At 54.4% G+C, this 23,398-nt stretch overlaps 1 protein-coding gene across 6 annotated transcripts in view; it reads right to left on the bottom strand.

Annotated features, from left to right (window-relative positions):
* Window positions 1-22,891, bottom strand: part of LOC138094877 (uncharacterized) — a 34,938-nt gene extending 12,047 nt beyond the window's left edge. The window contains exons 1-7 of one of the 6 annotated variants that reach the window (XR_011146291.1): window positions 22,807-22,891; window positions 19,994-20,139; window positions 19,105-19,829; window positions 17,320-17,739; window positions 13,258-13,366; window positions 12,729-12,862; window positions 2,967-3,042 (exon numbers count right to left, since the gene is read on the bottom strand). Coding sequence is in view for 4 of the 6 variants with exons in the window: in XM_068990867.1 (XP_068846968.1) it covers window positions 2,977-3,042; window positions 12,729-12,862; window positions 13,258-13,366; window positions 19,105-19,398 (603 nt within the window). In the remaining 2 variants the exon portion in view is untranslated. Of the gene's footprint in view, window positions 1-2,966; window positions 3,043-12,728; window positions 12,863-13,257; window positions 17,740-19,104; window positions 19,830-19,993; window positions 20,140-22,806 lie in introns of all 6 variants that reach the window. The other 5 variants (XR_011146290.1, XM_068990869.1, XM_068990870.1 and 2 more) reach the window with 5 other exon arrangements.
* Between the last annotated feature and the right edge of the window lie 507 nt (window positions 22,892-23,398).

The raw sequence follows: 23,398 nt of genomic DNA, 5'->3' as shown, positions 1-23,398 counted from the left end.
TCTTTCAGGCTTTTTTCTTACTGCCTCTCTTTCTCTTGGAGATTGGGCACCAGGAAACGGCTGCACCCTAACACCCCTTGCAACATCAGCTTCATTGATCACTGCAAATTTTTTCTCTCGTGCATTCATGCACCCATTCAGGCTTTCTTTCTCTTTGGGAATTGGTTTTACACTTCTAGATGGCAGGGTACCTGACTGGATACATGATAATCTACAAGCAATGGGCCCTCCCCTCCCTGGCCTCTCTGAGGTCCTCCCTTACGTATTTCGGCTTGGACCTGCCTCCTGGTTGGGTGGGTGGTGACCCATCTCAGAAGCCCAGATGTGGATCCATCCATGCGCATGGCTCACGTCCCCTCCCATTCTTATTCCTAGAACAACTCTCTCTTATATATGCATTTATCTATCTATTAGTTATTACTTTTTCTTTTCGCATCTCTAATCTGACTTCTGACTTGTCGTTTCTTTCCCATTTTCAGTTTCACCGTTTCTCGCCTTTACTCTCTCTCTTTCTTGCATTCTTTGGAGCTCAGGTGCCACGACCTGATGGAGCCTAACGTCACCTGCAAACAGCACCCCCGGGCCCTTCAGCTCCGCCTCTCAGTCACTCGTTCCTTCTGGCTTTCCTTCATTCATTCACTCATGCCATTCTTCCTTCCTGTTTTTTTTTTTGTCTTTTTATTAGGTATTCACTCCTCTACTAATCGAGTGCCTGTTCAGATTTTGACCCATATTGATCCACGGTTTGGATTCTTAGCCTCGCCTGCTTCCAAGGATCTACTCATTTATCACCTTCTTTTACTCTCTTTCGTTGCAACTTTCCACATTTCCTCCTTTCTCACTTTTTCTCACTTGTCTTCTCTCATTTTCCTGGAGCTTTGGTGTGACCGCAGCCTCTCCTCCTCCTCACTCCACGCCGTCTCTGTCTCTTTAGATGCTCGCTCACTTGTTCACTGAGATATTTATTATATTTTGATAGTCCTGTGGCTTTCAGGGTCGGACTAACCACAACCCTCGACTCATGACCGTCTATTACTCAACTCCTAGCACTGCCTTCTTCTGTGTGTTGATCTGTTCACCCACTAATATTTTTCTGGACTTCACACCCGTTACTTTTTCTTCCACATTTCTAGATTTTTATTTAGATATGTTATTCTCTTTTTTAATCCCTTCATGGAACAGACCTTAGCTCACAGGACTGGATGACTCAAAACCCTTTCTGCCATGCTCCCTTCAGGATTCAGGTATGTCCACTGCTCACTCATTCGTCCCTTCATTTCTTTCTCTTTTTTTTGACTTTTTTCATTTCAGTCTTTATGTATGTGCGCCCAGAATTAGAAAACTTTGGGTTAAAGTTAAATCTCATCTCTGGTCTCCTGGGTCTTTTTTCACTTTTAACTGTTCTTTGAGCTCTTCCCCTGGTGTTTTCTCTTTTTTTTCTGCTGCCAAGGGCATGTATTTGGATTAATCCTAATGCTTGGCTTATAATAACCTGACATAGTCCTCCTTATGGGGAGTATTTTTCTCACCCCCTAATTTTAAAAGTTACCTTATTTTTTACGTATTAATTTGCATCTTTCCATTTTCCTTGCCACTTTCAATCCCTGGTACCCTCTCTGCCATCTTTTCACTTTGACGGGCCCCACCATCCCAGCCTCACCGCTGGCTTACACATCCAGACCCCTTATTCCTTCTTTCTGTCATGGAGGTTTTTCTTCCCTTATGGACAAACGATAGGTGCTATGTATTTGAACTGCTCGTGTGCCTTAGTCCAGGATAACCGGATACCGGTTTCTGCATGGCCCTATTTACATACTGATTCCCTGCTTCATCGACTTATCTATTGATCTCCTATGTATCCAGCTGGATCTCCTTCAGGGTGTACTTCTTTACATTATTTATTTGTTTGTTCGTTCTTTCGCGCCTGCATTCATTTATCCATCCACTCGCTTCTTTGGATCAGGTAACAGAGCCCAGCAAAACGACTTCCCAACCAGAACAGTAGGGCATTCACAGTATCTCTGACCTCCCAGCCCCTCTCATCCAGTTGAGCCCCAAGGTGTACAAAACCCATAGTCCTTGACACGTAAGCATGGCAGATGCAGGCACAGGCAGAACACACGTGAGTGCAGCAGACGCCACCCCCCCCCGCCAGGGCCCACACCTGACACAGACAGGGGTCAGACTCCCCAGGCCCGTTGGTGGGGCAGGCGCTTCCCCAAGGACCCCTCTGAATGGTCATCCCTGTGAGAAACCTGTTTCAAGACCCAACAGTACACAGAGGCACACATGGTCTACACAACCTCCCTGGTGGGAGACGACGGACACAGAGTTCATCTGAAAGCAGACGGCTTTGTCTATAGTCACACACACACAAATATATTTTCGCCTTTCAAGGCAAATAAAAAAGGAACTACCCATCACTATTGCTAAGCGTCCCAGTCCCAAACAATAAAAAGCTTGAAGAGGTTTGGCCGGAAGCTTGGAAGACAGAAAGTCTGTCCATTTGGACATTGCAAGGGGGGAGGCAGGCGAAGACTACTGGAGCTCGGAGATGGCTTCAGAGGCTGGTGCCACTGCCTGCATTTTCTCCTTGGCCCGTCGAAGGGCCCCCCAGCGAGGCCACTCCCATCCTAGCTTGCCCTGCCACACAAGAGCCGGAGTGAGGCTCGGTCCTGGACGGGCCGTCCACTTCCTCTGTGAAAGAGGAGGGATTCCGTGGGGTTCTGGCACTTGAGGCCACCTGTAGGGTCCCTTTGCCACAGAGGTGCCGTGAGGAGGGTGGGGGTGCACCTCTGAACGCGAGCCCCCGAGGTCCACACTCAGCTCGGCTCCCTGGGCACCCCTTTCTGGGCGGGGACCTCTGACCAGTGTTCACCCATCCCTCCCCACGAGGCTGTCGGGGCGGCAGCCCGCCTCCCTCAGTGACCAGCCTCAGATGTGGCCCCCACACCCCAACAACTTACGATTATGGAGCTAGAGGGTGCTGGGGTGGCGGGTTCGAGGTCCTGGACCACGGAGGATTCCAGATGATGGCTTCGGCTGGAACGAGAAAGCACTGGGTCACTCAAAGAGAATCTCACCCAACCGAAGCAGAGACGCCCCAACTTCAAGAGTGGAACTGATGAAATCAAGCCTTTCTCTTCTCTTTACACACACTCACAAGTGCTCTCACCTGCCAAGCTCCCCCTCTCCCAGCTCCAGGTATATCTGGAGCTGACGGGGGCTGGCGTGGACATGGCTCCTGACCCCAGGGCCCTCGGGGTGGGTTGGTGCCACCGTGATGCTAGACCCTGTGTCACGGAACCCAACGGCTCGGGTCACTGCATGAGTGACAGCTGCAGCTAGACACACTCAAAGGCTGCACAGACGGCTTCCTGGAAGCGCACTCCGCCAGGAAGAAGGGCGCTGCAGGGCACAGCTGAGCCAGGGCTAGCGTGTGCGGGGTAGCGCGTGCATGATGAAGGGCGAGGGCAGCAGGCCCTGGCTGAGACTAGGAAAGTGTGCTGTGGACCACGCCAGGGTCGTGGGGTCCTGAATGAGCAGCGTGTCCTAAAACCATGAGATGGAAGATGAAGGGACAGGGCTGCCTGGACAAACGGCTTCACCTGAACAATTACCTACGAGTTTTCACCAGCCCCATATAAAAAGCCCTGACCAGGCATGTCAAATCTCTGACGTCAAGTATTTGCCTTAAAGTTGAGCTGAGCAGTGATAGACACGTGTCACGATACATCTGTCAAAACCCACGGACTGTAGGATACAAAGAACAATAGAAACCATGAATTTCAGTTAACAGCTATGTTATCAAGGTCAGCCCGTCAATGGCGACAAGTGCCGCACACTGACGCCAGATGTTGACCTCGGGGGAAACGGGGGTGGGAGGGCAGGTGACGAGTATGAACTGTACTCACCACTTACTTTTTCTATAAATCTAAAACTGCTCAGGAAAAGAAAAAAAAGGTCAGTCATTTTCTAAAAATATTTTAAAGGAGTTGACGTTGAACATATACCCAGGAGGCTCTGGTAGGTAAGTGTGCCCAACAGGTGGCCTGTGATGACTGAGGGAGGTTTGGTGTGATTTTCTTTTTTTAATTTTTTATTTTATACTGAAGCATAGTTGATGTTTACAATGTTGTGTTAGTTTCAAGCGTATAGCAAAGTGACTCAGTGATGCAAATACATTTATCTATTCTTTTTCAGATTCTTTTCCATGATAGGTTATCACAGGGTATTCAATAGAGTTCCCTTGGGCTATACAGTAGGTCCCTGTTAATTCTTTTATCTGATGACTGAGATGAGGAGGCAGCCAAATCAAGGCAAGAATGAGAAATAAAAACTTGAGAAAAGGAAGAAAGAACAAGGAGAGCCCAGTAGTCCTCCAAGGAAACCCAAGGAAGGAAGAGGTCCTCTCCAAGCCCCCTGCCCTGACTTAAGCCATTTGGGTACTTCAACCCCCTTGCCCATGGTTCACTCACTGGGGTGCCCGAGACTTGGCCAGGGCCCCAGGGGGCTCACCTCTTGCTCCCAAGCCTCCTAAGAATTCCTCCCCTGACCTTGAGCTTCCCAAACACTCTATTCCCCTAACTGGTTGATTTTATAAGCAAGAAACAGGAAGTCTTTTTTAAAAACCAGAGTTAATCAAGCAGTCATCAGCCCATGGGTGACCAGGGTAGACCGGTTTCCTAAGGGCGCTCTGGGCAGTATTGCAGACCCATCACTCTGGGAGAGTTTCCAGCCCTTCCCCAGAGACCCATGAGCACCCAGGGGTGACCCTGTCATCATCACCACGGTCCTAAGAGGACGACCGGGCTCTAGACCCGGAACACACGGCAAGTCCACAGTCACCGCCCTTTCCCACAGGACAAAGAGGTAGGAAAGGGCTTTGCTATGTCTTTCCAGTTTGGTTCTCTTTTAACAGGACTGAGGAAATCAGAAGCAGCTCAGGGCACCTGGGTTTTTTACCTGCTTCTGTCCTCAGGGACCGCGGGAGCCCTCAGAGTTTCCCAGTTGTTCATAATCAACTTTCGCGCAGACCCCCAGGCTACGACTAAGGACATTGCCCCGGCAAAGTCATGCCTTGGTTTCTGAGCTCCGTGTATGTCCCAGCCCTGCGACCGTGGTGATGGATTAGCACCGCGGTGCTGGGCTGCAATCATGGCAGACGAAGACACTGCAGAGATGAGTCAGTGTCTGGAACCAAAGGAAAACACAAGCTTCCTTCTAGGGTCCAGAGGAACAATTGTCGCAAGCAACTGATCGGAGACCTCATAAACGCACGTGCTGCGCTCACGATGCACACAGGAAGCCCTGCTAACTACTCCAAAATCATCCTCTGGGGCTTACGAGGGTTAGAAAACCCTAGCTCTGCTTCTCAGGAAATGTTTTCTTTCTTTTTCTTTTTACTGAAGTATGGCTGATTAGCAACATTGCTACTTCCTGTGGTGCAGCAAAGTGATACATACATTTAGTTTTTTCTTAATATTGTTTTCCACTACGGTTTATCATAGGATATATTTTTTTTAATTGGAGGATACCTGCTTTACAATGTTGCGTTAGTCTCTGCTGTTCAACATCATGAATCAGCTACCCGTATACTGCCTCTCAAGATTTTTAAAGTTCCTCTATTTTAGGGGCAAATGGGACCTCCTTGATCTGGTGTCTGGTACAAATCGTTTGTGGATCAGTCATAATTATATGTGTGTGTGTGTGTGTGTGTGTGTGTGTGTATATATATGACTGACTTGACTTGTGTTGTAGGGCAGACGCAACACTGTAGCCAACACAACACCGTAAAGCAATTTCCCTCCGATTAAAAAATAGATTTAAAGAAATAAAATTTTTAAAGAATTTTTCCTACTGTAATATATTTCTTCCCCCCAAACCTTTTACTATTTACTAATTAATCTACTTTTCTTCTATACAATAAATACTGTATTGAAACTGAAAAATATATATATCATTTGTGGGTGTTGAGTGCAGGGGAAAGATGGAAAAGGACGATTTTTCATAAAATGGTGATTCTCAGAAATAGAAGCCCGCAGTTTATCCAAACAGTCATCAGCCTCACCCTCCTACCTGTTGAGGAGAGACCACCCCCTCACAACTTTCCCCAACAGATGCAAGCTCTTGGCGGACCTCATTTCCTGTACCTTTGTGAAGGCCAGGGCCCTGAACATTGCGGGCTCATTTATGAAAATAGGAGAGGTAATTGGGACAGCTTTTGAAATCACGTCCCCCCCACCACCACCAACCTCTCGCCGGCCCCCATCAGTCCTCTAATTTCAGTTGGCCGGGGGATGGGGGCTGTTTACATACGCCTCTTCCTGGAATTTCACTCTTTGCTTCAGGAGTGGGCAATTAGAGAGAATTAGGGCCTATTTGGCGTATGTTTACCGTTAATGGATAGAGTGGCAGAGGCACTTGGGAAGGCAGGCTGCCGGTCTAATTGAAGCTGGCAATTTCCCGATCCCTCATTTCAGCTCGCAGGTATTGTAGCAACCAAGGTCAGCAAACAAAGGCTGTAGCCCACCGTGGTAATCACCGGGTGCAGGCCTGGCCGCGGGTTTGTGCGCTCTTTACTACCGTGCACCGAAGCACAGAGACAGCTAGAGATGTTTGCAAAACTGAGTCTAGGACGGGCAGCCGGGGCAGGCGGCTGATCGCTTTTCCAGAACTTTGCCTCTCTGCCTGATGGTTTTTTCAGGAAGTTCTCCACGGAGCGGGCCAGGGCACCCACAGAGGTGCCGCAGAAGGTCTCGTGACCAAAAGGCCCCGGGGCGAGCCGCAGGGGAGGGTGCGGCCTGGCACACCCTCCTGGGACCGTAGCCATGGGCCAGGCTCATTACACGGGCCAGAAAAGTGTTCCAGGCTTGGCTGGCAGCCCACCTGCGTGGAAGAATAGTCCACTGAGCTGCTCTGGGCCACGAGCCTTATTAGGATCTGTGTTCACAAAGAGCTGACCGAGGGGACTGGCTGATGACTGCGAACCCTGCTGCCTGGCCACGGGCGGTGGGGTTCACACCCGGCTCCCTCGGGTCTCTGCTTTCCTTGTCTTGGAAGTAAAAGAGGGTGGAGAGACGGAAGACCAGTGATCTCCAGCCCTCTGACTCTCAAGACTCAGCAAACAAACCCCCGAGCAGCTGGAAGGAACCCAGGGCCCCACGGACCCTGAGGTGACCGTGATCCTGCACTGCCCCCATTTCGTAGCGAGGAAAACTGAGGCCCACTGGGGACCAAGGTCATAGTCACAGTGGGAGCTGAGCATAGGCTGGAACCAGGTCCCCAGAGGACCAATGCAGACCTGCTGCCTGATCCTGGGGCACCCAAAGTGCCCAATCTGGACTCTCTCCTCTGACTGACCAGGCCTGAGTAGGAGGGGGTCCCTGCCCCCAGCCAGGAGGCCAGTGGGGGCCCAATTTGAACACCGGGGGACCCCCATCCCCTCCTCTGGTGAAAGAGCCCTTGTCTTTCTAGTGCCGACATCCCTGCATCAATTTACAGATGGGGAAACTGAGGCTCAGAAGCCAGCAGCCACAAAGGCACCAGCAGAGACTCAGAACCAGAACGCTTTCATCCTGTGGCAGGGACTCTGCCCTGGGTTCCTCCAGAAGGGCCTGAGTCCTCGGGACAGTTGGGGCAGCGAGGGTGCCAACTTGATTCTCTCTAGCTCAGAGGGTCCCCTTGCTCAGGGTGGCCCCGACCCTGAGCCCCCTGCTGACTGCCCGCCTCTCTCACCTTTCCTAAGTGCAAGCATCAGCCCCACGGATCTTGGAGCCACAGAAGCCCCAGTTTCCTAACCCGAAGGAATGACTTGATCCCCTGCTCCACGGAACGGCCCAGGGAAAGAGCTGGAAGGACCAGCACGGCTGTGAGTCTGCACGGCCAGCACAGACGTGTGGTCAGTCTCTGCCCCCCCACCGACCAGCCTCCTCCCCAACTTTCCACCCTGGACTTCTGTCTCCTTCGGCTGTTTCTCGGGCATTGGGCCCGGTTTGATCAGATTCTTGTTTACAAGCAGGGCGACTCTGCTTCCCCCTCCTGAGAAACTCGCAAAGAGAAAGGCCCGGGTCGGGGGAGTCCGGGCTGGTCTGGGGTCGCACCGCCGGGGCGGCTGGTTGGACATGCTTTGTACGGCCTCTCGTCTATGCGCCTCGGAGCCCCCGCCGTGCACACAAGGGCGAGGGGCCCTGCTGCAGCCCCCGGAGGGAACACACGCACACAGTTTCAGGGGGAGGTAATTGAGGTTTCCTCTTTTCATGTGAAGAAAGGGCACCTTCTATTGAGAGAATGTATTCACAGAACCTGGGAAAACTCATCTGCGCTGGGCCTCCCAATTATCCCCAGGTGGCTGTTCTCCGTGGGGGGCTCCCCACATTCCTTCTGCGAGGCCTTTGTCTCCATCTGCACCGCCCTGGGAGCTCCCAGGCTAAGTCCCCTCCTTAAACCCCTGCCAAAGACCCTATTCACTCTGCAAAGAGACGCCCGGCAGAAGGTGGTGGGCAGCCTTCCTCCCCCGCCACCCCGGCCCCCCGACTCCCAGGAAGGAGGACTTAAGAACCCTCCATCTGGATTTTTGTTGAAGCCCAAAGAAATTGGAGAGCAATTAGGAGAGTCATGACTATACCCTCCACCACTCTCCTCTCCCTTAATTAATTCTTCTCTCTCTCTCTCTCTCTCTCACACACACACACACACACACACACACACACACACACACACACCCTTCCCAAGTTGGGGCCTGCCCCGGCCTCGGCCGCCCCGCACCTGCTCTGCCTGCAGGCCCCTCACGACTGCCAAGGCCCTCGGTGAGTTCCCCAAAGGTAGGGATAAGGGGCCAAGTATCTAAAATCTGGAAGGCACGAGGAATTCGAGGATGTGTGGGCATTCAGAAATGAGCCTCTTGGGCACTGCTAGCATGTCGCCTAGGCACTGAGGAGGGGACCCTCGACCTCTGCTGGATCCAAGTGACCTTGAGATCCCTCCTGCTGCTGCTGCTGCATGTGGTGTGGGGGCTGTGCCTGGCAGTGGACACTGTAGGGGGCTGACCTCCTCCCGGTGGATTTCCAAGAGTCCCTTCATTCTCTCCCCTCCTGGCCCCAAAACACTGACTCATGCCACGCCGATAACAGGGCACCACCTCAGCTTAACTCCTGCCTTAGACACCCCCCCAAAAAAATGGCCCAGCTTCCCGAAGCCATAGGCAGGCAGCTGGGACTTGGGGCTGCCCATTGGAACTGCTGGGGGGTTGCCCCAGAGTGAAAGCCTCCACTCTCCCCTACAGACCATTCTCTTCCTTTCAACATGGGGACCCCATGCTTCAGATGGCCTCATTTGGAAAGCTGTAACTAACTCTTTTCCAGAATTTTCCATCTGTTCAAACCGGGGATGGGAGACCAAGGTAGTCAGACTCCTTTAAGTCCTTCTTTAGGACAAGGGGCAGAGCTCAAAGCCGCAGATGGAAAAAGGAACCAGTTCTTGGGGCTTATCTGCAACTTGTTAAATGTCAGTCTTCTAAAAAGAAAATGCTCCCAGCACCCTAGACCTTCTGATTCAGCTCACAATGGCGGTTTCTACATTGTCCACTGCCCTTTAACCCTTTGGGGCCTTAATTTGTTTCCCTCCACACCCCCTTCTGTATAAAGCTGCCTTCCTCTTTTCAAGGAAAAATTCATTAGCAAGCTCATTAAAGACGGGTGATTTTTTTTCTTTCTGGAAGTCAGATTGGTCATTAAAAAAAAAACACATTTAAGTTCCTTCATGTAAATGAATGAATAAGAAACACATGCCTCCCGTTGCCCTTAAGTCTTGCCAGTTTTTTACATTATTTGGAGAAATACGTTTGGGGTTTGAGTCACGAGTCAGGAGACACGAGGTCAGGGGCCCTGAAAGCTGCCATCAGCCCCACCAGCAACGTGCAGGTGGGAAACTGAAGGGTGAGGAAGGGGGCACTTTCTTCCTTTCCAGACGCGCGGGGGTGCAGCGATGCTCTCAGCCCCCTTCCCCATCCCCCCTCCACCGTGGGGGATGCAGGTGGGGCCCAAGGACCAGCTTTCCAGCAAGACCACCATCTCTTCCTGATACCTGCGCGCACCGGGAAGCATTCAGCTAGAGGCGGCCCTGAGGACCGGCCCAGCACCACGACAAACGGCCAGGGAACCCCTCCCACCTGTCTGGCTGGCTGGCTAGGGCCTCATTTTCACCGCTTACTGTTCAGGGATGGGCCAATCCACCAAAAAAGAATTTTCCTGAAAATGATCCTTTCTTTCAACACTGGACAATGGCAGATGGATGATGCTACGTTTCAACTTCTTTAAATGAAGAACTTGACCTATTATACCTATTACTCTATTTTCTGTGTGAAAAGTGTCCAACTCTTTGCAACCCCATGGACTCTACGGTCCCCGTAATTCTCCAGGCCAGAATACTGGAGTGGGTAGCCTCTTCCTTTTCCAGGGGATCTTCCTGATGCAGGAATCGAACCAGGATCTCCTGCATTGCAGGAGGATTCTTTACCAACTGAGCTATCAGGGAAGCCCCCATTTTCTGCATGCTGCTGCTGCTAACTCGCTTCAGTTGTGTCCGACTCTGTGTGACCCCAGAGACGGCAGCCCACCAGGCTCCCCCGTCCCTGGGATTCTCCAGGCAAGACCACTGGAGTGGGTTGCCATTTCCTTCTCTAATGCATGAAAATGAAAAGTGAACGTGAAGTCGCTCAGTCAAGTCCGACTCCTAGCGACCCCATGGACTGCAGCCTACCAGGCTCCTCTGTCCATGGGATTTTCCAGGCAAGAGTACTGGAGTGCGGTGCCATCGCCTTCTCCAATTTTCTGCATAATGACACACAAAATCCAAAATATGTGTTTGCCTGAGACTGAGCATTCACGAAAGCCTCTAAAATTCAACACAGCCCAAAGAGAGGCATCCTGAATACCGAGAAGGAGAAGGGGTGGGGGGCTGGCAAAGTCCAGGACTGGCTGGGGATCAGCCTCCATCCTGACTCTGCCCATCAGCCCAACCCACCTGGAGGGGGCTCCCGAGATGTCCCTGAGGAGGGAGGCGTCCAGGAACCATGGGCATTTGGCTCCGACGAATCACATAGATCTTTCTGGTAAGCTCCGGATACAACATCCCGGAGCCTGGATCCTGCCCTTTGTAAAGATCCCCTCCTGGGCTCCGTTCCACATCATCATGTTTGCAGGTGGCAAATGCCAGCCTCGGAGTAAATGTCAAGGGGCGGAGCCCGCCTGGTGCCCCCTCCCTGGAATCAGGCCTGGGCACACGCTCTCCACCTCTCTGTAACCTCTCTGGGGAGTGGAAACAAGTGGACAAAGGGGTCAGCCCCCTGTATGGATACTTCTTCCCTTCTCGCCTGCTCAAAATAACATCCCCAGCCCATTCCCCATTCAGGGCAGGAGGGCAGGACTGTGGAAGAGCTGTCCCCCAAATCCGGTTGATGCAAGAGCCTTACAGAAGCTGCTGGAAACCGGAGACCCCTGGGGAGTACCGGGGTCCAGCCCCTCTGCTCACTGGGCTGCAGGGCTCACAAGGGCGGGCGCACCCCAAGACAGGGCCCCCAGTTCCAACGTGGCCCCCGTTTCCTCTCACAGAGACCCTGTGTGGAGCATCGAGGCACCAGGACAGGGACAGGACTGGGCCCACTTGAGCCTCCATAAATAGCAGGCGAGTTGAGCCAACTCTCACCCCATCATCCAAGCCATCCTGGCCATTTAAGTGCCTTCATTCATTCACGCCAGTGGCTACCCCGAACGTCTCAGACATGCGCACAGAGCCAGCCACCTTCCACTGAGCTGCTGGCTGTGAAAACACCCCCCAAGGCCCCTCCAGGAGCCCTGCCGTGGGCTCCGCTACTGCGACCACAGAAAGCTAGGCGCCCTCGGGGGAGCCCCCCACCCCTGTCCACCGGACCTGGATGCCACACAGGCCACATCACCATACGGGACCCGCCCAGGCATCCAACTAGACCCTCTGGTCCTAAAGGCAAAGCTGGCCTCAGGCCCCTGGAGAAGAGCCCCACCCCCGGGCCCCCAAGGCTCCATTAACGCTTCTTGAATAAATGAAGGTCCCATAAACAAGTGTTGGGCCCAGAGAGCCTCGTAGAGCTGTAACCCCAGCTTTCTTGTGTTCCACCATTACTGATTTTATTTAAACACACAAAAACATTCCCATTCCGCTGCAATGTCAGGGGTGAGGAGACGAGGCCAAGAGAAGAACTCCCTCAAAAACCACTGTTTGATTAAAGGACATTATCAAAGCCTCACACGGGAGAACCCAGCATTCTCACAGCCACTGACGTTTCCATGGTGTGTGGGCAGAAACGCCTTTCCAGCTCCAGGCGGACAGGCATGGCTGTTTTTGCATCTCCAAAGGGGCCCAGTAGCTGGGCTTTAGGCGGAGGGCAAATGTCCTGCTATTCATTTTGTTACCATGCTCAGCAAAGCTCTGTGAGGACCTACTATGTGTGTGCCTGGCCCACGCTGGTTCTCAGGAACCCAGACCCGAGGGAATGCTCCCCACTTACCGTGCTGGTGCACAAGGGTCTCAGCTCCTGGCGGCTTCCAGAACGCCCAGCCCCACGGTCGGGGTGGCAGAGAACTTGCCCTTGGAAGTGACCCCCTCCCAAGGTTTGCATGTGGACCTCCTCGAACTGAGACATGTTTAAGTAAGCCTGATGAAATCGTGGTGTCTCAAAAAAGCACGCAACTCACCCCAATCCAGGCAGCAGCATCGCGGCTCGAGGCGGGTGCGAGACGCCGGGTGACCCTCCGGAAGACGTGCTGCTCCAGGGCAGCTCCTCCACCTCCTCCGTCCAGGCGTTCACGATCCGGGGCCGCCGGGGCTCCTTGGTTGGGGGGGAGCAGGCAGAACGTTAGAAGGACAGCAAGGCGAGCCCCCCAGAAAAGCCACACATACATAAGACCCAGAAAAGGCAGAGAGCCTGGTCTCACCTGCCGAATGGTTTTTGGTGGAGGGAGGTGGCTCTTGGGGGTGGCAAGGACGGGAAGAGGTGTGGGAAGCGACAAGCCAGGGAGCAGCCCAGACGGGCCACAAGGCCTGGGGGGCGGGGGCGCCGAGCCTGGGACTCGCCAGGACACAGCGCTTGGACAGTCAGGCCTGGCAGGATGTGATGGCAAGGGGGTCTGGGGGGATTAGGGTGGGGAGAAGGACAGGGCAAAAGCCTGGCTGCAGCCCAGGGTCACTCAGAGCTTGAGAGGCCAGGCCCACGGGAGGAGGTACCTGAGGATGCTAGGGGGAGGTGGCCTGCCGGGTTTAGGGGGGCTTGCGCCTTGGCCACTGGAGACCCACTGGAAACTTGAGTCACCCTGAGGGGGAAGGCCTTCTTGCACTGAGGGAGACAGGGAAAAGGCACACAGGTGAGAGGTGGGCTGGGCAGCACGCAGGCAACCACAGGTGTGGGCTCAGTGAGGAAACCATCGTGTTAAGCAGAGAGTGAACGGCCGAGACGCAGAGGGTCCTGAACCCAGAGAAAGGGGCGCAGGGAAGGGCACACAGGTCGGATCTGGCAAGCAGAGCCGGGGGCTGGGGTGAAGCCAGAGGAGGAGCCGCCAGATAGAGGAGGAGCTGCCAGATAGAGGAGGAGCCAGGTGGGCAGCTGGGAAAGGTGAGGCCTGAAGGTCCCCTGGAGGTTCCCAGCCAGGGGCCCTTGGCAGTGGGCAGGTGCCCGCCCGCAAAGTGGGGGCGGGGAGCTGGATGTAGTCCCAGGAGGAGGAGGGCATCCTGGAGGGAGGGGTCCAGCCCGCGGACCCCCAGCTCAAGAGGGAGACCCTGTGGAGCCAGAGCCCAAGGGGACACACGCCACGGCTGCCCTGGCTCCCTCTTCAGTCCTGAACTTCAGGGCTGGGGGCCCAGGACGACCATGCGCACTTAGCCACGGGACAGGCAGGGAGGCCGGGCGAGCAGGAGGGGCTGGCCGGCTGGGACCTGCAGCTGAGCCCTGGAGAAGGGTAGGTTCGGGGCCCCCTCCCCAGGCTTTGGATTCAAAGGGGGCCACCCGACCACAGCAAGGCAAAGCAGGCCTGCCCCTCGCACCCCCCCGCCCCGGCCTGCCTTCTCTACAGAGCAGAAGCATGCTGCTCCAGCGCCTGGGAGCCCACAGGGCACCCTGGGCAGAAGCAACCCCCCGGCCCCCTACCCTGGGGAGGCAGAGGCCATCAAGGGACGCGCTAGGGTGGCAGGTGCCCAGCCCGGGGCCGAGCCATGGGCTTGCTCAGTAAGGATCAACTGTTGGATGACGGGATGGATGCGTGAGTCCAGGAAGGGGTGAGACTGGTGGGGCCCCACTCAAAGGGGGCTGGGGGTGGGGCAACACCCACCGCCCTTTTAAAGGACGTCCACCCTCCACCCTTTAGACCTGACGCTTCCTGCACTCCCAGTGACTCCCACCTAGCAGTTTGACAGTCAAGTTCCTTCATTGACTCACCTGTCCAAACATACATCCCACATACTCTTACTGAGCCCCACTTTGTGCCAGGCTGGTTCTGGGACACCCAAAGGAGGAGTGGGCTGGCCTAGGACGCCCCCCTGAGGACCAGATGAGGAAATGGGAGTCAGGGAGAGAAGACGGATGGATCACAGAAGGGGGCAGTGAAAGCAGAAAAAACTGCAATAATCAGAAGAACTGGGGGGAGCCTCCAGGATTGACTGAATGATGGCTGAGCCCGCTGGGGCCCGGGGCCCACACAGGAAGACCGGCAGGACCCCTAGGCTGGAGGAGTGGGGGGTCAGGTGTCCCGCGCGCACAGGGAGCTGGGAGCTGTGTCAGTTCAGCTGCAGAAGGGGGGGCCGCAGAAACAAGGACACAGGTTAAAGCAGTCACCGTCCACTCAGGAGTCATGAACACAGACACCTCCCTGCCAGTGGCCTCAGAAGATGAGCTCAGTTGCCTTCCACCTCCTCCCTGGGTTCTCAAATGCTAAAATATTAACAACTCTGGGGCAGATGTTTTAATTATTGGTATGTATTTGAGGGTATGAAGGGTTCTATGGATTTTCCTTTTCCTACTTAAAATGAATCCTTCTAGAAACATCAGGAGCTTCCCTGTAAGTTTACTCTCCACAAACTGCACAGAAGAGGGCAGGTTTTGGTGGGACCCCCTATTCTCAGAAGTGCCCACCCCATCCAGTCCCCAAGTCCGGGCAACATCTGGGGTCACCACCACCAAAAGCGATGGAGTGGGCCCAGCTGGCCATCTGGGCAGCCGTCCACACTGTCATCTAGTGAGCTGGTCGGGAGGTGGTTCTGCTGACTCAGGAAGAGTCTAAATCTCACCCACCAACACCAGGGGACCTTTAGCCAAGAGGTAAGTTGAGGAAGGGAGGACCAGAAGTTTTCAACTAATCAAGTTTTCTTGCTCCAAACACTGCACTTCTCCACACCCCACTCCTTTTTCCGCCCCACCCCCCCCACCCCACCCCCCATCTGGGGGAAGGTCTGGCTGGAGTCTGAGGTTTAACTGGAGTGATCTAATCGTGATTGATCTGCCTTCAGGTGAGGTAAGTTTCTGACTCAGGCACACCTTCCCTAAAGACATGAAAGGGCTCCAGGGATTTTAAGAATGAGGGCAGAGAGGACTGACAGGCGGGGCGGGGCACAGGACATGGGAACCGTTAGGGGGTGAAGTGGGTGACGCCGGGTTCTGGAACTGGATCTGAGTGGTCCTGACAGATCGCTGGAGTCTCTCATCATATGAGGGGCTGAGTGTGAGCCCCCAGCTCTGCCCTTCTACAAGCATGGGGCTGTGCTGGGGTACCAATACCCACCCACTTCCTGACCTGAGAGGGGCGTTCCAGACGCTGGCTCGGCTACAGTTGCACGGGGTCTACACCTAGGCCTTACTTTTCCAGCCTTTGGAAGTCTTACAGGTTTAACACCCGGGAACCCTAAGAATGAGTCCGGGGTGAGCCTGACCTGCATCTCTGTCTCTCTGCTCCTGGAAAACTGATCCCAGAGGCCTGAGTCACCCTGGCCCATGGCTGGTCTGCACACAGGGTCGAACAAAGGAACTCTTCTGCAGAGCAGCCCTCATCTGTGGCCCAAAGCTGCCTGCAACTTTCTACCTCACTCCCTGCACCGTGAGCTGGGACAGAAGTAAAGACTTGAATGGGGAGCGGAATAAGTCCCTGGGCTCCAGCACCAAAATTAGAAGTGTGGCCTCTTCGCCCCTGCCCTGCAGCCGCCATTCACCTCATTATGATAATCAGTGTGTCTTTCCTTCTCAGACAAAGAAGGCTCCTTATGAGATGAATATTGGAATCCAGCAGCTACCTCATTAAGGTCTACAGCCTCTTCCTTGACAAGGCCCAAGATTAGCCCTGTGTTCATTAAGGGAAAAGGGCAGAAAGTGGAATAAAACTGAAAAACACAGCTGGGGGGAGGGGGAGGGCTCTTTCTGCTGGCCATTCATTCACTGAAAGGCTCCATGTACCTTCGGGATTTAATCACCAGTGAGGGGGCCAGGAGAAGGGTTTAACCAGGATGCGGGAGGTAAAGAGGTTAAACCCGATAGAAGGAGTTAAAAACCTAAAATGGGGCAATTTGATTTGAAAGCTTCCTGGGACTTGTCACTGGGATAATCAATTGAAAACCTTTTTCCTGTTTACTTTCTTTTTGCCTAACCCCAGAAGGAACCTTTCTCTGGATGTGTTTTTGGGGGTGGGTTTTCGTATTTTCTAAGTCTCCCCTTGCTTCTTTTTTTTTTTTTCCCCCTTAGGGGCCCTTTTCTAGTCTTCGCTTCTTTCTCGCCCCCCCTCCCCCCACTTCTTTCTTCTCCCTTGCGCTCCTTCCTGTGGGAACTTAACCTACAAGAAAATCGGATGGCGACCTTTGCTGTATTTTCTCATGAACACCTGACTGAATTTACTTCAAGTTCCTCGAATAGTGGGGATGTGAGGTTTTACCTGTACGATAGCCCACCTGACCTGCCAGGTAAAGATAACTCTTCTGCAACTGAGAGAAAGGTGGAAAGGCTTGGAAACACTGAGCTACCTCGAGGCCTCGGCTCTAGGTGGTTAGGACTCCAACCCAGAGAAGATGCCAAGAGGCAGGTTCTGGAAAGTTCTAGAAGGGCTGGATACTCTTCTAGGAGAGGTTAAGAAGGAGGGCCAGAGGCAGGTGACTCTGTACCATCTACATACAGGTCAGGGGGTGGAGGGGAGAGGGCTGTCTGTCAACACCAGAGACCAGGAGCTGGGAAGGCCGTGAGAGAAACACTGAATACATGTCCGTGCGTCCGGGAGCCGAAAACGTGTCCGGAATTTTAAGCTCCAGAAAAGTCATTACCTTAGAGCTGGTGGAGTTCAACGGACCTGAGGAGACCACGAAGCGGTGGGTTGGAGGGGAAACGGAAGGTGAGGAAGGAAGACAGCGAATGTAGATAGGCTGTACAGGAGGCGGGGCTGCGGAAGGAAAGAGACAGAGGCTGGAAAGGAGGCCAGGAGAGGCCCGGAGGCTCAGAAGCTGCAGAGAAAGCAAAGTTAGGAATTCGGAGGGACTCGCTTGTGGCCGAAGGGCCAGGTCTGAGACTGGAGGGGCTGGGGTGGGGGGCCTCCGCTCCCTTTACCATGTCAGACACCTCAGATGCCCTCATCTGAAGGCCGCTTGACAGCCTCTGTTCCCCGAGGAGGTGCAGGCCAGCCCGGGGTCCGGACAGGGAGTTGTGAGGTTCCCATGAATTGATGGTTGCCAAAAGGCCTTTGCCAACTGCGAAGGGAGACATAAATGTCCCCTATAATTACTCCCTGGTAGCAGGACGCTCAATTTTACAGCCCACTCAGATCTCACTGGGGCCTGAGTTTTCACTGACCATGAATTATGCGTCCTTACATTAAGGATGTAAAACCCAGTGGTGAAAGCTCCTGCCAGCCTTTGGAAGACAAAAGGTCCCTCCTAATAGCCTGGATTAACTCACAGCAGATCTCCGCCCACTTCATTTGCCACCTCCCAAGTCATCTTTCCACCTTCATTTGCCACATAATCCAATCAGCCCCTTTCAGAAGCCCGGGAGCCATTGTCTACACCAAGCCGGGTTTCTCTAAAGCGGCCCGAGTTGTTTTTGTCTCGTCCGGACAAAACTGGTTGGCTTAAAAGGGGACGAAAGAAAGTGCTGGTCAAACGAGGACCCCAATTAGCTTCCAAGAGACTTGTTTTCATCATCTTTGTATCACATTCCAGGCCTGGTGTGCGGGGCATATTGTAGGCAGTCCAGAAAATGTTTGTTGAATTAATTCTGTTTTTATTTCTTCTGGAATTTATTTATTGAGTGCAAACACACAGCACCTAGTGGGTGCTAGCTGTTATTACTGTGGGGGGGGGGGCGTTGGGGGGAACAAGGCTGGGCATGTGATAATGAGGGACAGCCTCCTGGTGTTAAGTATCTCGCAATTTCCACAGCAATTTACAAAGCACTTTCATAGTGGTTACATCATTTGGCCTTCAAAAGCGCCATGTGGGGTAGATAAATGCGGGTGTTTTTTGTGTTGCTTTTTTTTTCCCCCCCTAATCCCCATTTAGGCCATGAAAAGAGCTGAGACTCAGAGAAGTTAAGCAACGTATTTAAGGTCACACCGTTATTGAGAGGTGGGACCAGCACATGGTACCAGCAGTGGGGCCACCCAAGACCCCCAAGACCACCCCGGGCAGCTGGGATTCCAAACAGGCTGTCCCATTGTCAAACGTTGGAGTGGAAATCAAAAGGCTCTTGGTAGGACTCTGGGGCGGAGTCGGGGGTAAGGGGCAGCCCCTGATGGCACCCAGGGTCCAACTCTGACCCCTTCTCTTGCCAGGAACGGGACAAAACGCTCACACTCCTCCAGCCTCAGCGACCTCACCCTAAGTGTGAGTCACTCCCATCCCACAGGGAGGGGCGCTCAGTTCTGTCTTCTTGTCCTCCACCTTTTAAAATTACTCAAATCGAGGCCACATTCATTCTCATTTGTAAATGAGGCGGCCTCACTCACATGGACATCTGACATAGCGATAACATAGGCTCAGAACATACACAGTGCTCTGGAAATGACTCAGGGCCTGACTCAGGTCAGCCCGAGCCCTGGCTGAGTACGGCCCTACCTGGTACACCGAGAGCCCTGCGGACTGGGGTCGTCCGGAGCGCTGCGGGAGAATAAGCGAGAAGCGTGAGACAGGTGAGAGGGGCGAGGGGGACGTGGTCGACCAACCTGTTTGGGAAAAACATTTACTGACCGCCTCGTCTATGCCCGGCCTTACCGGCTTCCCAGAATCGGACCAACACTCACAACACCCTGGGAGGCTGCTTTTCTCGATCCCGCTCCCCAGAAAGGATGAGGAGATCTGGAGGAGGTGGGGATGCCCCTGGCAGTTCGGTAGCGTGGCCTCGGGAATCATGCTCCTTCCAGAAGCCCACCCTGGGCCTTGGAATTGCCAGGGAGATGCTGGTCGAGCCCTTGGCCCAGGTCTCCCTCCTGAGAAGTTCCCAAAGGGACCCTTCCTTTCAGACCATCCTGGGAGTAATGACGGGGTGGACTGAGAAAGACTGACACCTCCCTGGGGATGGTGAAACCTCCAGGTTGATGGAAGGTTAACAGAAGCAGACGCACATAGAAAAGCAAAGCATTGAGGCAGAAGCACATCGAAAGTCCGAGGTTAACCAGCGCCCCCTCACTAGGGCGCTGGTTTCAACACTTAGCCAAGAGGGACAGCGGGCTGGTCAGTTCGAGTCCTCTTCATCCTTCGGCGGCCTGGGGGGGGGGGCGGTCACTGCCCAGTGGTTGCCTTGTTTGCTGGTGGGATCCAGGAACCCCTGCTCCTGGCGTTCTCTGCAACAGATCAAAGGTTAGAAGGCCAATTCTAGGTGTTAGTTAAAGTTGAAATGAATTAATTACAACTAAACCTAATTAGTTAACATTTTAAATTGCCTTTTAATTGCTAATGGGCATGGGGGTGTTGCAAGCAGGGTGGCAGGGGTGGGGGGTCTGCCCACCGTGTTGGGTCTCAGTTGCCACCAGGATGGGTTGAGGTACCATTCGACGGAGGTGAGCAGCAAGCACTTGGGCATCAGCTCGTCATCCACAGGTGGTCCTTGGTGGCAGGAAGGCAGACGGAAGGCGTCATCCTTGAAGACAGACCCTGGGGCAGGGGAAGAGGGGCACAATTAAAAACCATCTTGATGACCTCTAACGGCCGGCACTGGAACAGCAGAGGGAGGGAGGGGGCAGTCCGAGGGAGAGGGAGGAGGGAGTGAACAAAGAGGAGGGAGGAGGAGGGAGGAGGAGGGGGAAGGGGGAGAGGGAGGAAGAGGGAGGGGGAACGGGAAGGGGGAAAGAAGGGGGAGGAGGGAGGAAGGGGGAGGGGGAACGGGGAGGGGGAAGGGGGAGGGGGGAAGAGGGAAGGGGAGGGGAGAGGGAATGAGAGAGAGGAAGGGGGGGAAAGGAGGGGTGACGCAAATGGGAGGGGCTGGGGAATGGGAGGGGGAGGAAGGAAAGGGGAGGGGGAGGAGGGAGAGGAGCGGAAACGGGAGGAGGGAGAAGAGCGGAAAGGGGAGGAGGGAGAGAAGTGGGAGGGGGTAAGGAAGATTTGATTGACAGAGCACAAGTGATCGCGGTGTGCGCATGCGCAACCTGAAGCCTAGGGTAGCGGGCCGAGAGCCATTTGCAGACACCGACCGCTAGGGGGCGCGCGGCCAGCACCCAGAAGCCGAGAGCAGACACCTGCGCACACCCCAGCCTCCCGCCCGCGCCCGGCCCGCAGCTGCCAGAGGCACAGCTGGCATAAGGTGGAGGGGGCGCCCAACAGGTCTCAGGCCTAAGAAAGTGGGGGGGCAGAGCCTACCCCAGCCAATCGCGCAGGGCCGCTGGGTCCCCTAAACGCCACGCCGGCCGACACCAGCCAGAATCCACCTGTGGATTCTATGGGGGGGCGCTCGCCCCCCCCCCATTCAGGTCCTGAGGTCTTTCTGCGCCCCCCAACTGCGGGGGTCAATCTGTCACCAGAAAGAGCTGAGCATTTCAAGGGACAGTCGCCATAGGGGTCTTTCCAGAACAAGATTCCACTTTTGATGGGTAAAAACACAGAAATCTTGGCGCCAACCTCAAGAAAATGCAATTACACACCCATTAATTAAAATGATAAAGGCCCAGTTTTCAATACACTATTTTCACACACTTATGTGTCTCTGGACACATGATACAGATACGGTACCGCTAGGAACTAGAATAAAGGTAGCCAAAACCGCCTATAATTACCCAGACCACCACCAAGCCCCCCACCCCACCCCAAATCTCGTCTCCTTTTCTCCGCCACAGTAAGAATCTCAAGACCCCCGCACGATGGCGCCTAATTAACCGTTTTACAGCTTCTCCATCCTACTCTGATGAGCCACACCTTCTCAGACCCTCAAAACCCAAACCGGCCGAAATAAACTCATCTGTGTCCACGCTCTTCCACGACGCCCTAGGTCACGCAATCAGTGCCGACCGCGGCATCGCGACCCAGCGCGAAATCCTGCAACCGCTCCCCAGGTTCCCTGGGGGCCTTAAAACATTTCTTCCCTAGGTAGATGCGCCCAGAACTCTCCAGGAAATCCCGCGCCCGACCCCCTCCAGCAGGAGAACAAAGGCCACCTCCCCTCCCCGCCCCCCCAAATTCCGCAGTGCCGCGGGCGCCCTCTGGCGGCCAGCGAGAAAACCTTCCAGAAACCTGCCACGTAGCAACTCGCTCGCGCTCCCCCTCCCCAAGCCCGCCGGCCCTCCGTGGGGAGGGGGCGGCGTGGGGGGGGTGCTTGACAGGGACAAAGGAAATGGCAAGAGGCGGTTCGATCAAAAATCAAAAGCCCACAACACGTCAGAACCTTCCAGGGACCATCGCGCAACACCGAGAAGACCCCCCGATCCCTCAGTTCTCCGCTCCCAGAGCCCAGAACTCCCCCAACACGCCCCCTTTTTCTGTATTTCTCTCTTCCCTTTTGACCAGCCCCTCCAGACCCAAGGACACAGCCTTCCCTCCACCTCAACCCACCCCTTGCCTCTATTCTGCATGCACCCCTAATCACTTGACCCGCCCCCCCCCAAGCCGCCCTTATGCGCGGAACCCGTCCAGGGGTGGGGGGGCTTCTGGAAGGTTTGCACTTGGGCGCCATATCTCTCCACTATTTTAATAAACCAGATGATATCAGGTAGTAATGCTACTGTCTGAATTTTGACTGGAGTAGGCTTTGCACTAACCTGTGTACTTGGATTTGGAACCCCTAGCGGATAAGTACCTCCACTCCTGATGCCTACGGCCACCAAGAACCTGGCCAAAACTAGCGGGAAAATATGCCCGGGAGACTCTGGCTTTTGGGGTGCTCCCCCCATTTCTTAGGGAATGTGGAATGCATCCACCACCACGTCTCTCACCACTCATGATTCTCAAGGTGGCTTCAAACCCAGAAAATCTCGGTTTTGGACCGCGGTGACTGCGGCACACTGGCCTCTGACAAGGGGTTGATCATATTCCTCCCACTCCGTAACTGAAGCTGCGACCACCCAGCCTGCCCTCAGTGACCAGACTGGAAAGGGGCCCTGTGACTCTTTTTTTTTTTTTTTTTTCCCCGTCCTCCAGGAAAATGTGCCTCGAGACTTTCCTTCACGACCCGATTCCGTCGCCGATGCTCGGGGACCAGGCTAAGTGGTCGCCTTCAGGAGACGGTCTCGGGTATCTATCTCGCGGCAGGTCCAGTAGGACGGAGCCCAGCCCAGAAGGGGGTGTCGTCTTCCTTTTGCACATCCTTCGGGCAAAGGATGGCCAACCACTCACCGGGTAGGGAGGTTCTCGCGTGGGCGCCCGGGCTCTCCGGAGGAGCCGCGGCCCAGGCCAGCGGGCCAAGGCGCGCTCCATCCCAGCTCTCCGCCGTCTGCGCTAGGGGCTGGCTGGGTGGGGTTTATATGGAGGCGCAGAAGGGGTGGTCTCTGACGTCAGTGCATTCTGCTGCAATGCGCTCATTTCTCCAAAAGTGATTGGCCGGAAAAATGAGCCCCCCAGATTCTATGACAAATTGCTCTAGCCGCACCCAGATTGCAGCAAAGAAGGGAGGAAAAAATCTGCCGCAGTGCCCCTCGCCGCCATGACCAACACCCTGAGCCCGCCGGGGCTTTTTCCCTCCACGAGCCCGCGCGCCGAGCGGGGGAGATTTCTGTGCACGATTTGCTGGGAGACCTGGACAAGGGGTGGTTGTCTTCGGGCGGGCGGAGAGCAAAGCTGGGGCGCTGAGGGCGGCAGATCGCACACCTGGCAATTTCGGAACCTCTATCAGAGGATGCAGCTTAGGGAAAGAAAATGATGCTTTCTGCTTATTGTCCTGGGAAATAAAATGCCCTAGACAAGACAAGCGGCACCCAAACGTAAGTCG

This window comes from Capricornis sumatraensis, chromosome 19 (genome assembly GCF_032405125.1).
Source record: "Capricornis sumatraensis isolate serow.1 chromosome 19, serow.2, whole genome shotgun sequence".
Classification (NCBI taxonomy): Eukaryota; Metazoa; Chordata; class Mammalia; order Artiodactyla; family Bovidae; genus Capricornis; species Capricornis sumatraensis.
Note: the sequence above shows the minus strand (reverse complement) of the source record. Positions and strands in the feature narration are given on the sequence as shown.